Here is a 19,162-nt window from a genome sequence, read left to right as displayed (position 1 = left end):
GTCCTCAGCAGGACTGTTAGGTGGTGGACTTAAACTTGAGAATCTGCTGAGCTCTCTAGTCATTATGTGAGACTTTTCTACCGAGCGGGCTAAAAAGGTTGAGGTTTTATGTAAGGCCTTTTAGCTTGGGCTCTACTAAGAATCTAATTAAGTGCATGGTTCCTGGTCGTTAACTCTGTGAAGGCCGTTGGAAAGGGGAAAGAGAACGTACAAAGAAGTGGCCTTCCTTTGCTGTGGACATACACATGTACAGCTCCCTCAGACTCCTCCCTGGCCCGAGCCAGCCATCTGTTGGTTCTCCTGGGTTGTATCTCGTGCCATCTCACACCCTCCCTCCCTAGCCCAGAGATTTGGGAAGGCCAGACATTAAAGAAGAGAGCCTGGAGGTGGGAAAGGCAAGGAGCCAGAGACTGCAGTTCAGGAAGTTGTACAGGAAGAGAGTCCCAGTGGGTGTGCCAGCTAGGACTGCCCCGGCATGCTGAAGAGTAAGCCGAGATGTGACTTAGTCAAGCGCGGCTTATGGAATTGTGATTGGGAGCATACGGTCAGGGTCAGGAGTAACTGATCATGAGGAGTTAGGGGAGGGGCATGGTGTCCCGCTGAAAGGTAGGAGGGCCTTGAGCATCAGCACAGGTAGAAAGGAAGGTGCCTGGAGAAAAGCAACTGTCCGAGCTCTTGAGTGTGGCTGGATCCGTCAGCGGTGGGTGGGGGGTGGTTCAAATGGATGTTCGTGGGAGAAGGCAGGAAATTGGAGCTCATTTTCTCTGATGGGATCATGTCATTTATAGGGACACAACGGGTCGGGACCAAACCTATCTCTCCTTCAATATCTGGCTAACGTTTTGACTTTCTCCATTTTTCTAAGTGAAATCTCATACATACTTCTGTATCATAAAACACACAGATAGCTTTCTTCCAAGTAAAGCCCAGGGTGGGCACCTGGCCCTGGAACCCATGCCCAGTGCCACCACTGTGGCCAGTGGAGTTGGGAGCTGCCCTCTTACCAAGTACCTCCAGCTGGCTGGCTGCGCCTACAGAACTCTTGCAGGGCTGGGGTGGCTACAGTCCAGTTTCTCAGCAAGAAATTCCAAATTGCACAGCCTATTTTCCACAGCCAGCTGCCGCCCAGCCCGGTGAGGCCCATGCCCTGCCTGTGTGATGGAAGGGCCACCTGCTAACATAATTGCATAGACCTGGAAACACTTCCTGTCTCTCAGCTGTTTCCCTCACCTGTTGTCATTTTTTAAACCACATAGAAACATGCGGGCATGTTCATCTTTCCCGTCTTCTGCCCTTTTCTCCCTTTTTCTCCCTTTTAACAGAAATGGGAGTGGCCCATAAACAAGGCCCTTCCATTTTGTTTTTCTGCACGCAGCCCTCTATTCTGGAGACGTGCCCGTGTTGGAGCATCCAGTGCGTTGTTTTCCCCACAGCTGTGCTGTGTTACGCTTTGACCTAGCTCATCGTCTCTGCAGGCAAAGCACATGGCAGTCCCTTTGCCTGTGGCCTGGCTTGGAGGCCGGTCCCCGGGTCGGGGAGCCATTTCCAATCTCTTCTCTGGTGTACCTTGCCCCTAACTCAGTGTTTCTCTTTCACTCACGTAGGCGCCTCATGATTGCAGTCAGGCGGCTGACCAGGGTTCCGGGAGCTCCTCGGGTTCTTGTGGGGCTTTTCTGCTGGGCATCACCCTTCCTCCGTAGGGGCTCTTGTCAAACAAGCACAGTTCTAGGTTGCGCCTTGTGGGTTGGTAAAGCTGTGATGCTCGTAAGAGGTCACCAAGTCTTAGTGCCAGAAGCCTCTCTGGCTTCTAGATCAGTATCTAAGAGGATACTCTAGGGGACTTGGACCTGAACTGGCTGCCCGCCTGTGGCCCTGGGCTCAGCTTACCCGGGACCGCTTGCATTTCCGTGAGGTAGATTTTCGTTTCATGGGCTGATTGTCTGCTTTGACTGTGCCGCAGGTTTCCCAGCCTTGTTTCAGATATGAATGTGTACCATCAAGTCACAGAACCCCTTTCTCATAATGTGGCTACTCAGCCGGGTCCCGGTGGTGGGGAAGGTCTCAGGGGTCCCAGGTGTCTGCCTTGTTTGCTTGCCAGTCCACTCTGGACACTACAGGTCCAGACCCCAGGCTGGGCTCTCCCAGCACCCTCCTCCTCCAGTCCCATGTTTCCTGGCTTTTGTCTTGCCAGCATGCCAATGTGGAGAGCAGCCCTGCCCTTCAGTCCGCGGCCACCTTCTCAACAGCAGCAACCTCCGCCTCAAATGCCACCTCCTCAGGGGCCAGCCTCCCCAGCAGCATGAATGCAGTGAACACCCTCTGCCTGGGCGGGGCCGCCGTGAGTGCACCCAGCAGCAGCGCCAGGGCTGCGCCCTTGGTCACCTCAGGTACATGCTCCAGCTGCCTGGCCTACTGCCCTGTGCTGCCAAGAGCAGTGTTGCTCTGGCCCTGAGTTGGGTTTTTACACCTGTTGACCTTCCAGCCTCACAAGGAGGAAGCAGGTGAGGGGTCCGACCCCCAGGCCGGCTCAGGCAGGATCTCGGCAATCATCAGGGTCCTTGCTCCCCAGGCTTTTCTGTCCAGTTTTCCTCGAGCTGAGAGGACGTGGTGACTTGAGAAGCCTCTTGAGATGCTCTGGCAGCTCTGCCTGGCTTGTCAGCCACCCCGGCCTTCTTAATAACTATATGTCGCTTTGGTGGAAAGCACTAGAAACACCCCCATCTTTCTCTGTCCTGTGCTGCGGGGCCATTTGGGCCCTGTGTCCGTGTTTGCTGGGTGTGGCCACCTTGGGATAGTGGAAGCGGTGCTTTTGTCTGGACAAGGCTACTTCCCTTCATTTGGTCTATGCCTTTGCAGGCAAAGCGCCCCCCAACCTGCCCCAAGGGGTGCCTCCGCTGCTGCACAATCAGTACCTCGTGGGCCCTGGAGGACTGCTGCCCGCCTACCCGGTGAGCGCCCGATGGAGCTCCTGGCCGGCCCCAGCCCCCCTGACCTCAGGGGCTGGCACCTGGCAGGACCTGGTGAGGGGGGCCTTGGGTTGGGCCGGGGGCGCCCACCCTGGGCTATTGCTCTTCCCCTGACTCCCCTTTTCTCTTCCTCTGGCCCCTGGTACGCCTCTTCTATCTCAACACCACCAAGGCAATCCAGACACTGTTCCCTTAGCGCCAGATCCAGGCCCCTCTCCTGGTTCTGTCATATGCCCCCAAACAATTGGAGGATCCCAGATGGGCCTGGGTACCCCAGAGGGGTGTGGTGTGGGTCCCAACCTGCTCTTTCTGGTCCGCGTGCAGATTTATGGCTACGACGAGCTCCAGATGCTGCAGTCACGGCTGCCGATGGTGAGTAGGGGGCAGGGCGGGAGCAGCCAGACTTCCCCATCCCCGATTCCCTCCCAGCCAGGCCCTCAGGATACCCACTTTTAATCCCCTGGTACCAGCGCTGACATAACTTCTTCCATTGGGTGGGTGTGACCTGGCCATATAGTACCTGGGATTCTTTGTGGAGAACATAAAGGCCACTCACCCAGCACACAGCTTCCCAACAAAATGTGGACCCTTTCCCTTCCCACTTAAAATTTTTTTTTCCAGGAAAACAGTATGATGCATGGCATAGGTGTTGCTTACCAAACCTAGGAAGTTTTAGAAAGCTTCCATTCGGTGACTCTGAGCTTGGGTACCCTTTGATTAAACCGCAGTATGAGGGCAGAGTCGACACTCCTCCACCCAGCCAGGCGAGCAGCTGGAGCAAGCTTAGGGGGTCCCCTGGTGCTACAGACTCACACTGGGCTGCCCCTTGAGAGTGCTTCCCCTGAGGTGGCTGTGGGAGCAGGCAGCTGGCAGCTCGGGTCGCCCAGCAGAGACTGTGCTGGGGAAAGCACTTTGGACCCTCTGCTGGGCTTGTTGCTTCTCTTCCCACAGAGCTTGGGGAGCTCTGCCCAGACCCTTCCTGGACAAAACTGCTAAGTACTGCCTGCCTCAGAGGCCCAGCAGCTAGACTGCTCAGCCCCCAGCATGCGGTTGTCTGCACCCCACAGTGTCCGGGAGGGTTTGATGACATGATGCCAGATTTTCAGGGTAGCCAACGGACCTATGGGCTTTGTGAGGGAACAGGCGGACGGGCTTCGAAAGAAACTGCCAAGTCAAGGGATCCACAGCCTTGGCAGCCTCCTGCATCCACACAGCCCTTGTTGCCCTTCCACTGGTGAAGTCCACTGGCCCAGCTTATGCGACGCAGAGCCTCCGCTGTTCCTCGGGTCTTTAGCCAACAGCTGGCAGTCTTCTCTACCCATAGGTCGTATGCTCTGCCAAGAGACCCCCATTTCCTTGCACCATCTTCCTCCTGGTGTTCTGCTCTGAGTCCAAGTGGAGTGGATGCTCTGGGTTTTCTGCAGATGCGCCCGGAGATAGGGTGCCAATGACAGTGCCAGAGCCGGCCCTTGCCAGGGCAGCTGGTCTGGCTGTAAGCCGGTCCTCTTGGCCTAGGAGCGCGCTGTGGTCCTGTGTCCAGGACTGCCACATCCTTCCTTCTGCAGAGCCCCCATGGCTTTGATGGGTGGTGGCTGCCATGTCTTCTCAGGGCCTGGGTGCACAGTACATTTGGCAGGCTGTTGAGCCAGGTGAGGGGTCTCACCCAGAGCCCTGCTGCTACCTGTGCCAGTCTGGCGAGGCCCCTGAGTTACCCTGATCATTTTAAACCTTTTAGCATCCCTTCCCTGCTGACCTGGGTTCAGGTTTATGTTGTCCAACCTATTTCCCTTGCTGCAGAAGCTTCCTACAGGAAAATACAGCAAAACTCTTCAGCTTGGGGCAGTCAGCCTGTAGCCCTATGTAAACGGAATGTGAGACTGGGCAGCCACTGTCTTTAGTTGACCAGTCACACAGGGTCACCCATCACAGTTCCTCTGGCCCTACAGCCCTGCCCTGGCTAGGCCTACTTTCTTGGGGAGGACACTGCTGATAGAGCCCTGGTCTCTCCTAGGATTACTACGGAATCCCATTTGCTACACCCACAGCCCTTGCCAGCCGAGACGGGAGCCTAGCAAGTAATCCGTATTCAGGTGGGTCTTTCTGATGGCGCAGAGCTGCCTAACTGCTTACTTTGGAGGGGCGGCCAGACCTGGGGGCTGCTCCGTGACTGGACGGTGGACAGTGACCAGCACCAGTGCTCTTCCCCTAGGTGACATCACAAAGTTTGGCCGTGGGGACTCCACATCCCCTGCGCCCCCCACTACACTGGCTCAGCCACAGCAGAGCCAACCTCAGAGCCACCACACCGCCCAGCAGCCTTTTCTGAACCCCGCGCTGCCCCCCGGCTACAGCTATACTGGCCTCCCCTACTACACCGGCGTGCCCAGTGCCTTCCAGTATGGGCCCACCATGTTTGTGAGTATTTGCAGGGTCCCCGTCCTCCCTGTGCTGGGCCAGAGTGGCAGTCATCAGGGATTCTTGGGCTTGGCGCCACCCTTCCTGTCTGGTATCAGCTCCTGCACCAGTTACTCTAGTAGCAGACAGGTCTCCTTGGTTGCGAGTTTGCCAACTGCTGCCTGAGGGTTAAAGCAAAGGGCACCAGATTTGTTGCACCTCCCCTGGTTCCTACAGGTCCCCCCTGCCTCAGCCAAACAGCATGGAGTGAACCTCAGCACGCCTACGCCTTTCCAGCAGGCAGGCAGTTATGGCCAGCACAGCTATGGTGCAGGTGAGGGGCTACCTGCTGGGGTGGGGCCAGGCTCAGCTGGACAGATGTGCCTGACCCAGACAGCCTTCTTGCATCTGACATGCTAGGTTATGACGAGCTGACCCAGGGGACAGCTGCTGGAGACTACACCAAGGGTGGCTATGGTGGATCATCACAGGCACAGAACAAGTCTGCAGGGTCTGGGCCTGGCAAAGGTAGTGTCTGCCCCCTCCCCCGAAGGCTTGAAGCCCAGGACAGCACTTGGCCCCCTGGCTACTCAGAGGGCTCCTGGAGGATCGGGAGGTTGGGACCAACTGCTTCAAAGAAACAAGGCATTTCTTTGCAGGAGTATCCGTGTCCTCAAGCACCGCTGGCCTACCTGATATGACTGCTTCTGTCTACAACAAAACTCAGGTGAGGAGGGCAAGCACAGGTGGACAGGTAGATTGGTGGGAGGTCCAACCCAGCCTGGGCCTGATCTGGTCTTTACCCTGCAGACTTTTGACAAGCAGGGATTTCACGCAGGGACCCCTCCACCATTCACCCTGCCCTCAGCTTTGGGTTCTACTGGGCCTCTGGCCCCTGGCGCAGCCCCTGGCTATGCGCACCCACCATTCTTGCACATCCTGCCCGCCCACCAGCAGCCACACTCCCAGCTGCTGCACCACCACCTTCCACAGGACACCCAGGTGAGTGTCCCTTTAAACAAGAGCTAGCCCACACCCTGGTCTGGGGACTCTGATCCTGTCATTACAGTCTTCCTCCTCCTCTTCCTCAGAGTGGCTCTGGTCAGCGCAGCCAGCCCAGCTCCCTGCAGCCCAAGTCTCAAGGCTCGAAACCTGCCTACGGCAACTCTCCATACTGGACAAACTGAATTGTGAAGGGGGGGCTGGGCTGGCTGGTGGGCTAACCCCAGGCAAGAGTGAACACACAGAGCTGTATCTGGGAGCCCAGAAATCTTTCCTAAAATTCCTGAGACATGTAACTGTCGGCAGAGCATCTGTGGGGAGCCCACCTCCCAGACTCGTTGTACGTAATGTATTTATGTATGTATTTGTAAATGTGATCTGAGGCAGGTGGGCTGCCAGGGAGCTAGGCCTGCTACCCTTTCTCAAGCCCCTCTCACTGTAGCAAAGGAAGCCCCTTCCCCTCTGCCCTTCCTTCCACAGTCCCTGCCCACTTGTCAGGGGAAGTCTTTGGAAGGACTGGTTTTGGAGTGTTGAGGCCAGGTACCAATGAAGAATCACAATTTCTCTTGCACCGTTGTAAACACTGAGGTGTTTTGCCTGTGTAAATTATTTTTCTCTTTTTTTTTTTTTTAAAGAAACTGGCTTTGTCATTTGTCACGTTCCTCTGCCAAGTTTTGACCTGGGACTAGCAGAAACCTCACCCTGTCCCATGTGGCTGGGCACCTGTGTCTTCAGAGCAGGGGCTTGTGTTTCTGGTTCAGCCTTGTCTGCGGAAACTTGCCTTCTTTGGGCTGACCATTTTAAAAATCAACTGAACTTGACACAGATGCTCAGCCAATCAGCTCCCCTTTTACAGAAGAAAACAAAGATTTTCCCAAAATCCAACTAATAAAGTTCTGAGAGCATGTATGGTCTGTGTGTGGTGACTAAGGGGTGGGGGTGGGGGTGGGGTGGGTGGCGCACTCTTGGCTGCTGGACTGAGCAAGACAACTCAGTGCCATCCAGTTGGTAAAGGTCCTTCAGTTTCGACACAGAATCACTTCCCCTGAGCCCACTGCCATGGGGTCCTTCCTGGCTGACTCATGTAACTGATACCATGAGGGTCTTGCAGCTCTCCACTTTATAGCAACAGCTTTCTCCCATGAAGCAGTGTGAGTTTGAACAGATGACCTTGTGATGAGCAGCCAAGGCTTACCCATGGCACCACCAGGGCAAAGTCAGCCGGCTTACGTTTCTGGCTTTGACCCCCAGAGAAAGCCATGGTGGTTATTTCCATGATGGAGGTCCCCTATAGCTTGCTGGTAAAACACTTCCGGAGAGAATAATGGGCAATCTTCACAACAGAAACTAAATAGGGACCTTGTTACAGTGTGATGTCTCCTGCCAGCAGGAAGGTGGGAAGACAAAGGAAAATGAAAACCAAGTGCTGGCCTATGGAGGGGCATTTGGAGCACCCTCTGCTTCCCTGACCTGCTCTCCATGTAGACCATGCCTGCATTTAGAGAGTAATTTAAAAACGGCTGGCTGATTTTAACACCTCCTTTAAAAACTAACGAAGACTGGAGATTATTCTTTCTCAGGGAGGTAAGATATGGAGTCAGTGAGTTCTGAGGCTTTAGTTTTTGTTTTAAGCTGAATTCTAGGACTTAGAGACTTAGCAAAGATACTTAGAGACTTAAACAAAAAAAAAAGGTCATCCCATGGGGAAGTAGCAATACAGATACATTTTATTTCACATTTTATTAGTAGACAGATGGGTAGGAAAAACACAAAATTAAGCACTAAAAGGGAAGTCAACACAAAATGCATCAGATAATCCTTTCCCATAAATTAAACTGAAGAAAAACATCTACAGTTTCAACTAAGAAAACTGTCAAAGTCAGGTGTGTCCTTGCTGGTTTCAGTTGAACATTGCATCTGATCTTTTTAGTTGTAAATGTAAACCTCGTTTATTGGGATGGGGAGGGCTTAAAGTTAAAACTTTAACGGAGGACTCCTATTTCCCACTTCCATCTCTTATGTCCCAAACAAAAAGGAGCCAGCAAGTAATTTCCAGGAAGGGGACTGGAAGAACTACAAAAGAGTTTGCCAAAAGAACAGAACTCTGGAATGATAGCAATTGGAAAGGAGGTGGGATAGGGTGACTTTGAGAGAAGCAACTCTGGAATCAATTGTCTACTGGCCTCCACACACAACTGAGGAGCTGCCAGAGGCCTCTTCTAGAACCTGAGGCAGTCGACTTTTTGAAAAGGCAGAGTGAGGTCATGCCACCAGCATCAGCACAGCTAGACCCACAAGGTTCTGGCCTGAACCTGAGACTGCCACTCCCCAAAAGAAAATGACAAAGTGATTCCCACAACAGGTGATGAGCTCGGGGACAGTTCTTGGAGTAGCCTAGGCTGCCAGAACATCTACTTGCTGCCAGGGCTACCAGCCCTGCTCTTGTCTTTTCTGGAACTGATTGTACTCTTTATCAGAGGTGGGCTGGCCCTCTCTGACCTGGCTCTCTGGCTCCCTGAGTCAATGCACAACAGAGGCCAACAGGACCTAATGGGAAAGGGCTGAGCAGCACAGCAACCTCCCATGATGCCAAGGTGCCTGAGAAACGGCAAGCTCCAAGAGTACAAGCGAGCAGCTGGCTGTGTATGTACGCTGAGGTGGGGGTTGGTGGGATTGAAGAGACTGTGCAGAGGGTCTGCCTGTTATCTGGATACAGCACTAAGGAAATATGGAGGAAAGAACTACTTCCGAAATCAGACTGCTTTTGTTCCCTAAAACCTATCTGGCCTCTAGACTAGATTCCAGGGTGCCAGTACCAGCCCTGGCCCCTCACAGGGACTGGACATAAAGCTTACAGGACCAGATCCACCCAAGTCCGACAGGAACTTTCCCTTGTTCGACATGCCTACTTAATGTCCCACGTACGTGGGAGGCTAGAAATGTTCCTGGGGAGTGGTCAGCAAATATGCAGAGCATTTGAAGAGCGAATGGAAACCCTGAGATCAGAAAGGAAGGAGGAGCTGAGCAAGTGGACACCCTGGAACCCTCCACTGCACTCCCGCCTGCCCGAGCGGCCCTTCAGTTCTTTCTGAGCTGTGACGAGACCGTTGACACGAGTGCATGGGGTCTGGTCTTCTGTATTTTCCCTCCAGCATCTGTGGTTCTCTTACCTTTTCAAGGTTTTCCCCACCAACAGAATCCTGCTCTATGGCTGCCTCTACCCTCCGTAGGAAATAAAAAAACACTCTCAAGTTCTGAAGTCCCTGGCTGGTGACAGCTGCTGATCTCAAGTTTTGACTGAAGCAACAAGATTGAGGTCTGGGAACTGGCGCTGCAGGTCTGTGTGGCAGGACGATGTCTCGTCTGCACCCTGGCTGGAGAGCAGCGGCCCAAGGTGGGCTCCGTGCACGTCTGCCTGCACGCCACAGCCACAGCACAATGGAAGGAAGGAGAAGTCCGTCACATGACACGAGAACGAAAGCAGGTCACTCGAGTCTCTCACACATCCACATGCATCACTGTGGGTAAAGGCAGCTCCATGAAAACCAAACCTTAACACACGTACTTAGGGTTAATACTTAGCAATTCAACTGGCTACTTACAGAACCCTCCTGGTCAGAGTGAGGAGAAAAACACAGAACCCCAGGGGCATCCTCTCTTGACAGTGGTCACTTGCAGTTCCAATTTTCCTCCAGCAGCATCAACCAGAAACGGCATGGTGATTTTTAACTTTGTTCTCAGCAATGAAAATACACACAAAACACAGACACACACACACACACACCCTTCACTCCCTGCAAAATGGGTTGGGAGGGTGGGAGAATGGGAGGAAAGAACAACCTTGCCTTTAAAATAAATAGCAACCAAGTGCTCAATGCTATGTAAAGTATGAATATTTATTTTTAGGCTTTAGATCCCAATTAATTCCAAAAACAAATTGATTTCTCTCAAAGTAGCTGAGGCCCCTGTGTTCGGTTGATGTCAGGGAGGCTGAAACAAGCTTGTGGCCCGCAGGCTTAACAAATTCCTGAATCCCAGTGCACTCCAGGGCTAATGGAGCAGAAAGGAAACGCCACCACAGGCTGACGAGTGCACACTCACTAATGCTGTAAATGAGCAGCTAAAACCTTGGCAGACTTTTTTTTTTTAAACTAAGTTTGTTTTGTGGCTTTTTTTTTTCCTTTTCCTACCCAGTATATGCAGCACTTGTGAACTCCCAATGGGTTCCCAGCTTTAAATACATCAAACGTCTTGATGAAAGACTATTTAATTCAAGAATCTAAAAACAGACCAAACGTGTTTTGCTGTGAACACTTTGTAGAGACGAAGTGAGGCGGGAGCTTGGGTCAATTTTTTTTTGTTCTGTTTTGTGTTTTTGTTTTTTTTAAAAAAAGAATCAATACAGTGATGGAGGGGTAAAGAATGCAAGTATTCAGACGTTCGGTGGAGGGTTACTTTTTCTCCATCAAGAGGTCCATAAAAAGGAGCAAACTGAGATCCTTAAGGGGAGCCAGCAGGAGCCGTGTTTCTTTTTCCCACCCCGTGAACAGGTTTTTGCCGTGGGGCCACAGCTAGGTCCCCACTTGCTCCCCTCCCTTTGGCCTGAGACGGCAGGGCAGTACAGGGGCTTCAACGAAGCACGTCACGATTCCTCGTTCCCGGAATCATCGTCATCATAACAGTCGGCATCTTCTTCCTCCTCGTCCTCATCATCGATGTCGTCGTCATATAAGTCGTCATAAAGCAAATCTGAGCTGTTGTCATTGGAAGGCACTTTAGTTTTGATGCAGTATTCCGCCAAGGTTGTGGGGACCTTCACTCCATCCTTTTCTGCTTCTGCCTTGGTGGCTGAAACCTGTTTCCTAAGTGAAGGATGAGAAAACCATGATGTTATTACATCTCTTCCTTGAAGGCAGACCTTTAAAATGGCCTCTTAGAATTCTACTTTCTGAACCTTGGTGCTTCCCTGAGAGCATCTGACAGACACCCAAGACCTTCAGTCCCTCGAGTCCCACACTTGGAAGACAACTTAAAGTAAACCTCTTAGGGTCCAGCCCGTGGGCCATGGATGGCCCTCAAAATCATCAATATCAGGTAACACCACAAGTCTCAGACGGGCTGGGTTCATCAAATGTCTGACCAATTATAGAAGGCTAATTGTTCAGGTGATAATTCTATGTGGCCTGTGAATGATACTATAAATATTCAAATGCCTTGGAATAAAAAAAGCTCCCCACCCCCTTGTTAGGGGAAAAATAAGTTATAAGAGTTTAAAGCAGAGGATCTCTAACAAAAACATTTAGTCCGATATCCTGTGGAGCTTTTCCTCAGTCTTCTTACCAGCAATAAAGAAGGCAGCTTCAAAAAGTTTGAAAATGTCCATTTTACAATTCAATTTTCCCACATACTTTTTGAAGCTCCCTCATGTATGGAGTCCCATCAACTCTCAATATATTATCTTCATTTACAGTTACAATACAGTCTCAATAAAGGCTTGTAACCCACCTGTCTACCTGGTCAATCTCAGTCCATGATGTTCTCCCCATTACCAACCCCAAAAACCCAGGCCCCCAAGTCCTTATGCAACTTGAACTCCTAGTTTTTTCTGTTGTAGATCAGTTGCTTGCCCGCTGATCTACATATGGTGCTCAGACAGCTTAACTATCACCTTGGAGAAGCCTTTCCGGACAACCCAACAAAAGTGGAAATCTAATTGCTCACATTGTTCAAAGACAAATTTTATTGGGGACTCTTACGGCTTTTAGAACAATCCATATACATCAATTCTATCAAGCATGTGTACATGTGTTGCTATCATTTTCTAAACATTTACTTTCTATTTGAGCCTTGGTATCAGCTACTTGTTTCTCCCTCCTCCCACCCCTTGTAACTCCTTGCTAAGTTATAAGCTATTCTTTTCATACCTTACACCACCCGCTGTCTCCCTGCCCCAGCAAGGCTGGTGGTTCTAGCCCAAAGGATTCACAAAGCCACAGAAATGCTCTATGGGTTGGTAGGAACTAGAACTGACTCCGTGGCAGTGGTGGGCTTATCACTATCTAGTGGGTTTTTTAAATTTATTTTATTCTTATGTTACTATTTCTCCTCACTAGAATGAGGGCAGGAACCTTTTCTCAGTCATTTCCTTTCTCCAGTGTCTAGATGCCAACCTGGAATAGAATGGCATGCAAAAATTATTGGATCTGTAAATGAATGGGAAGGTGAAATGTTTTCTTCAACAACTATGCAAATTCATGGCTTCAAAGGATTAGAGAACTGGAATTCAAACTTTCTGGCCTAAGTAAAGAGGTTTTTTTAGAGAACTGTGTTCTAATCAACTTTGTATTCCTGTCCCTAGGTAAGCACCAGACACAGAACTGGTACATGTAGGAGAAATAAAATTTGGGTACATGCTATGACATGGATAACTCTGGAAAACAGGTGAATTAAGACACAAAGGATAATGAATATTGTACAAATGTATTTATATGTAATATACCAGGCACATGCATAAAGACCAAAGTTCATTACTGGTCAAGAGTTGGTGGGAGTGGAAAAATGGGGGTTACTGCTTAAAGAGTTTTAAGTATTTGATAAGGGTATTTGGTAAGGGTGATAAAAATATTTGGGAACTGATGGGTGGTGACTGGAGCAGAAAATAGTCAATGCATTTAATGTCGAGTTTGAAATTTCTCCTTTCATTTTTATTACATTGAAATAAACTGGACCCAAACCACCCAACTTTAGGTTAATACTCGGAAGTGCAAACTGTTCATGCCGTTGAGGATCTGAAACCTCTCTCAGACCCTTCAACAGTAAGAAGAACGTGCATGTCTTCTTCACTAACTAAGCCCTACCTTTTTCTTGAACACCAGGATCCGATCTTGACTGCTTTGGGAAGCATTTCCATTCCTTAATCCTCAGTGTAATCCTGCTATATTCCACCCACACCCATGTTTTATTGGCATATAATTCACATACCATACAATTCAATAGTTCAATCACATTAAGAGTCGTACCCACAAAAAAAAAAAAGTCGTACCCACAATTAGTTTTATCATCTAAATTTGACTGTTTCTACTAATTATCTTCAAACATTGGTAGCATGATTTACCCTAGGTCTTCGTCTGTACAACAGTTGCTGAGAATGGAGATCCTTAGAAGATAATTGCTTCCATGGACAAAAAGACCAAACAAAGCCAGCTTACACACCTGGAATAGCCAGGGTAATTGTATTTGTTATGCTTTAATGAAAAGTCCATTACAGGGTCCCTAAAATGATTTGGAGGGAGACTTTGCACACATGGCTACTGCAGAACCCATAAATCTGGTTCCTGAAAATCATTTCTGATATAGCATGATTCCCTCAAACCCCAAACTTAGGCAGAAACTTACTAGACTCTTCCCACATTAAAAATGAGAGAAATTGAGTAGACAGGATATTTAAGTCTGATTTAAATCCTTGGTTCCCGGATACACTTTGGTCCTATATGAAGATGAGGTGATCAAAAAGAAGACAGAAAATACCTTACCTAATGATTTCAGCATACTCTTTGTCTTTTCCTTTACTGTCCCTCCATTTCCTGAACATAACTGAAGCATCCACATTGGCTGGGGAGAAGGTGTTGGGCTCATTAAGCAGTGAGATTACACTTAACAGGATCGTCCTAGAAATGGAAAAAAGGGTCAGCTATGAATACTCATAACCACACTATTCAAAAGTATTCTTTTGATTCAAGTACATTCTATTTTGACTTTTCCCGCAATCTTTTTCCTGATAATATTGAATTTTAGGCCCGATGAGGTCTGAGGAGACTGGAAGTCCAGCATCATAAAATTTTGTTCTTAGTATCCAGCTGACCTGGGAAGACAATGCAAAGGAATCTGTAAGTCTACCATAAAGGTGGAGACGAGTTGAGCAAAGTTGAGATTGGATGTGCTGTCTCAACTGGATGCAAAAAAGTTGCCTGGAAGCTTTTTAAATGCTACGTATAAAATTTTACAAATTAAGTGGAGTAGAAAAAAGGATAAGATATTTAGCTTCAAGACAGTCTTTTAGTGGGAGAAGATAAAATCAAAGATCTAAAGAGTGTTACTACCTATAAACAGCTTTCTTCCCCACACTTGAAAAAAGGAAGGTAAGAGTTACACAGGAGAATGGAGGCAAAGTAAAGGTTTTGATATGGAAGAACTTGTTTGAGTAAAAGAAATTTTCCTTTGAAAATATTTACTGAGCACCTACTGTGTGCCAGAAGCATCCAATTAGATGTTGAATATATACTAGTGGGCAAATTAGTTGCTATTCTTGATTTTTCAGGGCTTGTAAGTCTAGTGAGAGTCACAAATAGGTCATTTTCACCCACAGGGAAAAAAAACCAGCTACTTAAAATTATTAGGAACTTAAGTTCTATTAGATACAATATCCAAGAAAGCACAATAGGCTAAAAGAAAAAAATTGTTCCAAATTATTCCTAGTTATTTTTGTTTTCCCTCTAAAAACCCTGTGAATAGGAGAAAAATTAAATTTCTCTACTTTCCCTCAATGGTGAGAGGATATAGATCAGTGGCTCTCAACTTTCCTAATGCTGTGACCCTTTAATACAACTTCTCATGTTGTGGTGATCAACCATAAAATTATTTTCGTTGCTATTTCAAAACTGTAATTTTGCTATTATTATGAATTGTAATGGAAATATCTGATATGCAGGATGTATTTTCATTGTTACAAATTGAACATAATTAAAACATCGTGATTAAACACAAAACCAAAATGTAACTCTGTTGTCATTTCTAATGACAAATCAATGGAATTTTGTCTTGAAGCATGGTGTAGCACGGGTAACAATCTTCAAACCAGGTACTCGTATGTGGCGTGTCTGCATGTGGGCGGCCCACCGGGAGACAGACAGAGGAGCGGTGTCTCGGTTCTTAAAACCATCGGAAATAAGTGTTTCCCAATGGTTTTAGACAACCCACAAGCTGACAACCACTGCTATAAGTTCTGTTGCTGCAAAATAATAGCCCCTTTTTTTAAGGTTGTTTTTAAATAACAGCCTTTTGTGCTCCTGGCCCCAAGCAAAACATAGAGGGTACTATGCAATTTGATGTTTGATTTGTTGAGACCTTTTCTCAAAAAGGATAAAAAAGTTTCCCTTAAGTATTTATATAAGATTATGACAGAGGCACTTTCAAAGGAAACTCTCCCATGTAGTTGGATGAAGTACGGTATTCACAACAACAATTTCATGGTACAGATCAACACTAGCTAATATCTTTGATGGAATGTTTAACAATTTTAATGACACAGAACTCACCTATCATACATTTCAATAGTTGAGCCATATTGAAAAGTTATATAATCATTGCAATCAATTTTTGAACAAGGGAATGTTTTATAATTTGTGTTACTCATTCCAGTAACAATTAACCATATGTGGTGGCCGAGCACTTTGAAAAGTGACTTGTGGGTCAGATTAATTTCTAATAATGTACTTTTAGTTAATTTATATAGCTACATGAGGTTAGTTGCTACCATTTTGGAGAACACCACCTACATGAATCATGTTACCTGAATTAGGAAAAACATCTTACTCTCATGAGTTGATTTTCATATATATCTTATGGTTACTATTAAAATAACATCTGAAAATGTGTTTTGAAAAAATGGTGGCTCAAACATTTCTGTCAAAACAGACACTCATTTCTAGTGCTGTATTATGTTAAATGTAAGTTCATGATGCTTTCACAACCACCGTGCACTACAGTGGACTATCCTAATAGTTTAGGTCAGCCAAGGCATTCATCACGTCCTCTGTTCATCTACAGGCACGATCTTTTTTTAAGGAGAATCCATTTCAAGTGGTTCAGGTAAGACTAATCTCCTTCCACTGTCAAAGTCCACATCCCACATATACATAGCAATCTATTTACTCACAGCAGTACATACAAGACTATTGTCATGAAAATTTGTTTGGGGAGTACACACGCGAGCAGGGCCAAGGAACATCCTGCTGAGATCTATGCTGGTCCCTGACTAATGATAGAAGAATGAGTTTTTATTCTTAAATGAACTGAAAGCTGGGAAAATAAAGTCTAGAACAAGTGACCAGCTCTGTTACCAGGTGGTTAGAATACAATGACAAGGCCAATATAAAGCAAAGTCCAATTAAGATTTTCCCCCTCTAACAAATTGCTGATACAATTAATATAGAGCACCCCGATCAGAGTTTCCTAACCAGTAGGTTGTTATTTATGGTGTTGGTGAAGGACATTGAATTGTACCAGGGACTGCATGAAGAACAAACATCTGTCTTAGCAGAATTACGGGCAGTTAGCTCTTTCAAAGTGAGGATAAGACTTATCATGTGGGAACTGTCCCTGAAGATGGGAACAGTCCCCCTGAAGAAGAACATCATGCTGCATAAAGTATTGGGCCAGAGCAAAAAAGGAAGATCTTTAACCTAAAGTGGCTGCAACGAGTTCAAGTGTAGCAACGCTTGTGAGGATGTCATAGGATGAGGCAGTGTGTAGGCTGTGCTGCCTCCACTGCAGCCACTCATCAGCTGGAGAGGGAGGCCAACGTCCCGAGCTGGTCTCGTTTAGAGACAAAGGGGAATCAGGAGACATGGCCACAACTTCACTCCCAGCTCCTATGTTGTTGCCTTGTGTCATGTACATGCCAGTGTCATATGATCTGTGAAAAATATGGACAATTTAGTAGCTCATATAACCCCTTCTTCACTACAAATAATACGGAAGCCAACAAGATGGGGAAAGGCACGAAAGAATACCACACACACAAACCCCAAAACTGAAACTGCGCTGGGTGGAGCAGAGCTTTCTTAGTACGGATTGTTCCCTTTAGGTAAGCACTGAGCAACTTGCTCTGAGTTAGTGCACCCAGTGGGGCCACCTGGGAAGTTTCTCTCTGGTCACAGTGAATTACCTCATGAAAGCAGTTTCACTCAAGCCTCGTTTTTTTGTGTGTATGTGTGATGGCTGACTTAAGAGAACAGCGTGAGGCTGTGAAATTTTGTTTCTTGCACTGGACAAATGCTGCAGAAACTGTTGTGATGTTAACACAGTTTACAAGGATAGCACTATGGGAAAAACTCAAGTGTATAACTGGTTATCTCATTTCAAAAAGTGAAATGTGGATTGATGACAAACCTCGTTGTGAACGGCAAATGGATGAAAATGTCGACTTGTGCATTTGGAGTTCGTTCCACCAGGTCAGACTATTAATAAAGCTTTCTATTTAGAGGTTCTGAAAAGATTGTGTAACAGTGTGTGACAAAAAAGGCCTGATTTGAGGCAAGCTGGGGAATTGGTTTTGCTACAATGAAAATGCACCTGCTCACAAACCCATTTTAGTGTGTTTTCAGCAAAAAACAGCATGCCTCTCTTGCCCCACATACCTTACTCACCTGATGTCGCTCTTTTTGCTTCAAATAAAGAACATGAAAGGACACCAATTTGATGATGTAGAAGAAGTGAAGAAAAAAAAATGAGGGAGGTACTGTCAGCCAATCCAGATAAATTTGAAAAATGTTTTCAAGAATGGAATTGCAGACTTTACAAATATTTGAAGATGATAAAGTTCTTTTGTATTGTGAAAAAAATTTAGAGTTTTGAAAAAAAAAATTGGGGGGGGGGAGGATACCTCCTTCGTATTTCAGACTCAAATGCTTTCCTAACAGTCTCAGAGTTCCAGATTAACGAGGTTCCAAAATGCATACACAATGCCATCTAGCCTCAAGAAATTCACAAACACCATCTCCTCCCACTCACAAATCTATTCTACAAATCAACACATTGAGTCCAATGATCAGGCAACAAGTCCAACAAGGAAACTAATGGTGTCAAAGCAAATAGAGGTGGTTTTCAAAATGGTGGGGCAATTAAAAGATGACTGATTCTAGCTGATAAAGTTTCTAAATAAAAAAGCAGGAAAGCAATCCCAGAGCCGGTGACCAGGGAACACTCCTCAATTTGGACTTAAAGTGAAGAAAAAAAGTCACTATCATTGAGTCCATTCCAACTCATAGCAACCCTGTAAGAGAAAGTAGAACTAGAGTAGAAAGCTGTCTCTCTCTGTCATGGAGTTGCTGGGGGTTTTGAATGATTAACCTTGAAGTTAGTTAGCAGCCCAACTTGTAACCCACTATACACCAAGGGTCCTTTGTAGGAGACTCATGCACTCAACTACCATCCAATACACTCTGACTCAGGGATGCTACAGGACAGGGTAGACCTGCCCTCTGGGTTTCTGAGATTGCAACTCTAAGGGAGCAGAAAGTCTACTGTCTTCTACAGGGCAGCTCATGGTTTTGAATAGCTGACCCTGCAGTTAGCAGCCTAACCTGTAACCTCTACTCTACATGGGCTCCTGCAATTGAGGCTTAGGGGGCAATAAAAACAAGCAACCAACCAAAACAAACATAGGAAGACCTGAGGGGTCCAAAATGAAAAATCATGCTGGTACTCAAGTGCCAATGGCAGTTTTAGGCAGATGGAAGTGTGGACAGAGTTCCACATCCGAAGGACTGGGTCAAGTGAGAAGCTTGTCTTAAAAAAAAAAAAATTAAACACCCAAAAAGTCTATTTTAAGCTGAAACACTGCAAATCTCTCTAGAGTGCGCACATGCATAGGAGTGGGGTGGGGGAGCTACTTTTAAAAGTTTATGGAGAGAACTGAAACATTTTCCACAAACTACCTTGAAGTCCCTTGTACCACCTGTATGTATTGAATACAGGAAAGGTCAGGGGTAAATTGTTGAGTCAGATGATTCAGTTAGGCT

At 47.2% G+C, this 19,162-nt stretch overlaps 2 protein-coding genes across 13 annotated transcripts in view; one reads left to right on the top strand and one right to left on the bottom strand.

Annotated features, from left to right (window-relative positions):
• The window catches only part of UBAP2 (ubiquitin associated protein 2), a 123,250-nt gene extending 116,262 nt beyond the window's left edge, over positions 1 to 6,988 (top strand). For 8 of the 12 annotated variants that reach the window (XM_075560039.1, XM_075560042.1, XM_075560037.1 and 5 more), the window contains 10 exons: positions 2,192 to 2,387; positions 2,857 to 3,020; positions 3,291 to 3,338; positions 4,978 to 5,056; positions 5,176 to 5,381; positions 5,598 to 5,694; positions 5,781 to 5,888; positions 6,020 to 6,087; positions 6,171 to 6,362; positions 6,452 to 6,988. In XM_075560039.1, the coding sequence (XP_075416154.1) occupies positions 2,192 to 2,387; positions 2,857 to 3,020; positions 3,291 to 3,338; positions 4,978 to 5,056; positions 5,176 to 5,381; positions 5,598 to 5,694; positions 5,781 to 5,888; positions 6,020 to 6,087; positions 6,171 to 6,362; positions 6,452 to 6,547 (1,254 nt within the window). In that variant the 3' untranslated portion in view covers positions 6,548 to 6,988. Of the gene's footprint in view, positions 1 to 2,191; positions 2,388 to 2,856; positions 3,021 to 3,290; positions 3,339 to 4,977; positions 5,057 to 5,175; positions 5,382 to 5,597; positions 5,695 to 5,780; positions 5,889 to 6,019; positions 6,088 to 6,170; positions 6,363 to 6,451 lie in introns of those variants that run through there. The other 4 variants (XM_075560036.1, XM_075560034.1, XM_075560044.1 and 1 more) reach the window with 4 other exon arrangements.
• Positions 6,989 to 8,063: 1,075 nt separating this feature from the next.
• Positions 8,064 to 19,162, bottom strand: part of UBE2R2 (ubiquitin conjugating enzyme E2 R2) — a 71,027-nt gene continuing 59,928 nt past the window's right edge. The window contains exons 4-5 of the mRNA XM_075560031.1: positions 13,895 to 14,029; positions 8,064 to 11,224 (exon numbers count right to left, since the gene is read on the bottom strand). Coding sequence (XP_075416146.1) covers positions 11,005 to 11,224; positions 13,895 to 14,029 — 355 coding nt within the window. The 3' untranslated portion in view covers positions 8,064 to 11,004. The remainder of the gene's footprint in view (positions 11,225 to 13,894; positions 14,030 to 19,162) is intronic.

The sequence above is a fragment of the Tenrec ecaudatus genome, chromosome 10, assembly GCF_050624435.1.
Source record: "Tenrec ecaudatus isolate mTenEca1 chromosome 10, mTenEca1.hap1, whole genome shotgun sequence".
In the NCBI taxonomy this organism is placed as follows: domain Eukaryota; kingdom Metazoa; phylum Chordata; class Mammalia; order Afrosoricida; family Tenrecidae; genus Tenrec; species Tenrec ecaudatus.
This window is presented reverse-complemented; position numbering and strand designations above follow the sequence as displayed.